General features: G+C 34.0%; 1 protein-coding gene across 1 annotated transcript; it reads left to right on the top strand.

Moving 5' to 3' along the window:
* Positions 1-394: 394 nt before the first annotated feature.
* LOC136810175 (uncharacterized) lies at positions 395-3,126 on the top strand. Its single transcript, XM_067066744.1, has 4 exons — positions 395-447; positions 1,509-1,631; positions 1,926-2,116; positions 2,709-3,126. The coding sequence occupies exons 2-4, from the start codon at positions 1,625-1,627 to the stop codon at positions 2,898-2,900; spliced, it is 390 nt and encodes a 129-aa protein (XP_066922845.1). The 5' UTR covers positions 395-447; positions 1,509-1,624; the 3' UTR covers positions 2,901-3,126.
* The last annotated feature ends 220 nt before the right edge of the window (positions 3,127-3,346 follow it).

Genomic DNA, 3,346 nt, shown 5'->3' with positions numbered 1-3,346 from the left:
TAGAACACGCGAAATAGAAACTGTGGAAGAAAACTTTCTTGGTCAAAAGAAGAAAATACAGATAATTTCCTTATCTCAACAAAGGTAAAATTGACTTATCCTCTGACTTATCCCTGGAAGACATTACATAAAAGAAATGTATCCATTCGATAAAATTTCACTTAGTCTTTCTGTCTAGTATGCACTGGCGAACTATTTTAGATTTCATATACTTTACAGTTTAGAGATCTGTCATGTAATTGAAATTGTGCGATTCATTTTATTTGAGGCAAGAAAGTTCTACCACGACTCCGAGAGAAATAGATGAAGCGGACTGTTCAGCTTGTGGAGAAACGGCTGTAATTGGTGAAGAGAATGATGATGACGATGATGACGACGATGATGATATTGAGAGTACATGTAACACAGATAAATCGAAACAAAAAGCAAAAAATACTAAAACCGCGGGTAAGATAAATTGATGATATGTTGAATAAACCATGTATTTTTATTTGATTATCATGGGGGCGGTATCGGTGTCAAAGTATCTATTTTTAAAGCTGATTGGGTGATTTAAGTTTACCACAATACTAGAATTTGTACAACAGTTTTTTAAAGTTGGACATTTCCAAGAAACAATTATCAAAAAAATCATTTTTTACAAAAAAGTATGGGTAGATTAAAACGGACCTCAAAGTCTATCCACGATAAGTGTGCACTCTTTTTTCTTTTAACTATAACTTTTGAAGGAACCCTTCAATCTTTATAAATTTTGTATCCTTGGAAAGATATTAGTGAGTGGAACAATTTGAAATTAAAAAATATTTTTAAAAATTTTTAAACTGAAGATGAAAATAAAGAAAAAAATAAAGATCTTGTAGAAAAGTGTTATAACAATCATTTTCACTGAAGTAAATTCTTGATCATCGAACGTCATCTCTGTGAAAAAATTTCTCAAAAATAATCATTTAGTCAAAAGATATCAAACAAAGTTATAAGCTGATTGACATCTATAAACGCTGTTTATTGCTGTTTTTTTTGAGCCAATAACTTATTAACTTTGTATCATAACTTTATATTGAATAAATATTTTAGTGAAATTTCTTCACAATGATAACCTCCTAAAACCATAAGTGAGAATCGCCTATGACCATAACTGCAGGGAGGTAGGGAGGGAGGGATTTAAAAAACTTATTTCATCATGTCAGCTTTCAGTTATAGCGTCGACTTGAACAGGGAGTTGCGATGGCCATTGTGAACATGACGTCACGAGGCTATGGGCAAGTAGACTCAGTTGGCGAAGGGCGGCCTCCCAGCCATTCGAATACTGTAGCGCTTATCAAATAAAAGTTAAACCACGATTTAACCTATGTTAAATCCAAATTTAACTTTCCATTTGCCTATGACCTAAACTAGGGGTAGAAACCAATCAAGTAGTCAGACGGCTGAGAAATAAGCGTGAGTCGATAGATATAAGTTTGGCGTGAAATTAAGGCTAATCCTCGAATAATAAACTTTCCTTTTTTCAGGAATACTGGCTATAACAAGTCCATGTGGAATAGTTTTGGATTTAAAAGAGCTTTATAACTGTGAGAGTAAACGGCAAGTGTATGGCTGTCTATCTGACTTTCTTTCGGAGCATAGCATGATAGGTTTGTTTGACATTTTTATGTTTTTTCCAGTAAAAAGACTTCCATTTCAAGGACCAAAAAAAATTAGCCTATCTATCAAAGGTAATGAAACTAACCCCTGGGAAAGGATTTTGAGGGTTCAAAATTTCGTTGAAGGCATTCAATGTTTTTAAAAATGCAAATCTACATCTTTCAGGTCTGATTCAAATTTCACCTACATTCTCGGGGTCAGGTGCTGTAGATTATTGACAATAGATTTTAACTCAAAGTATCCTTGAAAGTGAATAATCCTCTTCCCATTATACATTACTTTAGAAACGATTGTTTACGATGATGCATGTCATTTGAAGCCTTTCGCCACCAACAAAATTAGGAAAGATCTTACACCATTGAGTAAAAGAATTGCTGGAATGGATTTTGCAGTTGATCGTTTTCATTTCAAAAACCACATTGGAGAATGGTGTCTTGAAAACTGCGACCCTGATATGGTTGCAAATTTAAACGAGGTATATACAGATTTTTATTTTCTTAACTTGAGTATCAAGCCCCTTTAAAGTGGAAATTGAATTGTTAGAGAGATAACATCATCAACATAACTATTTAAGAACTTCGCAGAGATATCATTGAGATTAATGTGAAACCCTGACCAAGTCACAGTCATTATTATAACACAGTTAATAATACCAAGCTCACGATATTACTAAAAAATGATGTACAGTGAAACCTCCAATTAGCGGACACCATCGGGGAGTAAGCAAAGTGTCCATTAATTTGAGGTGTCCGCTTTTTGGAGACCGTTTTAGTGGCGTTTGTTAAAAAAGGGGGAATAGATTGTGTTTGCTATTTAGACAGTGTCCGCTTTTTGGAGTCTCCGTTAATTAGAGGTTTCACTGTATATATACCAGGTATGCATAAAAAAGAAGTTTAGCACAAATTTCAAGTTTTTACATGCGCTACTCTCTTCAGGGAAATAATCTCAAATTTTTTAACAATTATTGCTGATTTGACCTTTTTATAATACTGCTGAAAATTTTATTTAAGCCAATTTGTAATTTTTTATGCACATCCGGTAATAGGGTTTAATTTCTTTACATTTAGGTCAACACCGAGAGCTGCGAACAGTTATTCAGCTGGTTTTCATCGTTTAAGCACATGACCAAACACATGAAGCGCGAGACCTTCATATTTCTTACGTTGTATTTGATGGAAAGTCAAAATCAGTTGACAGAAGAAAAGCTAAGAAAACGCAAAGAACTAATTCTCCCGAATCAAGATATAGGGATGAACTGAATAAAAAAATTACCGTGTTACTTCGAATAAACGCCCTCTTCTTTTAAACACTATCCTCGAATAAACGCCCCTCCTTTCACAAAACATTTTTATTGAACGTCCCCTCAAATAAACGGCCCCTTCAAATAACCGCTTCTCCTATAGGAGAAAACACTCAAATATTATTATACATGCACTCAAATACTAAAAAAGGCAAATAAGTTTCCCATTTACAAATAATTTAATAAACGCCCCCTTCTTTTATACGCTCTCCTCGAATAAACCCCATTCCTAAAACCCAAAAGTTTTAATAAACGCCCGGGCATTTAATCAAAGTAATACGGGGTACTGAATAATTTGAATAATCGATATTCACTTTCCAATAATATCTCGTGCCCCTCCCTACATTATTAACTTTTTCTGTTCAAATTTACCTTCAGACGTGGTATTTACAAGGGCTGGAAAGA

This window comes from Clytia hemisphaerica, unplaced genomic scaffold (genome assembly GCF_902728285.1).
Source record: "Clytia hemisphaerica strain Z4C2 unplaced genomic scaffold, Clytia hemisphaerica genome assembly, whole genome shotgun sequence".
In the NCBI taxonomy this organism is placed as follows: Eukaryota; Metazoa; Cnidaria; class Hydrozoa; order Leptothecata; family Clytiidae; genus Clytia; species Clytia hemisphaerica.
Note: the sequence above shows the minus strand (reverse complement) of the source record. Positions and strands in the feature narration are given on the sequence as shown.

Bases quoted from the DNA above. Each gene is read 5' to 3' on its own strand.
- LOC136810175 (XM_067066744.1), top strand. The intron at 2,117-2,708 runs GTATATACAGAT...CTTTACATTTAG, and splicing joins TGGTTGCAAATTTAAACGAG to GTCAACACCGAGAGCTGCGA.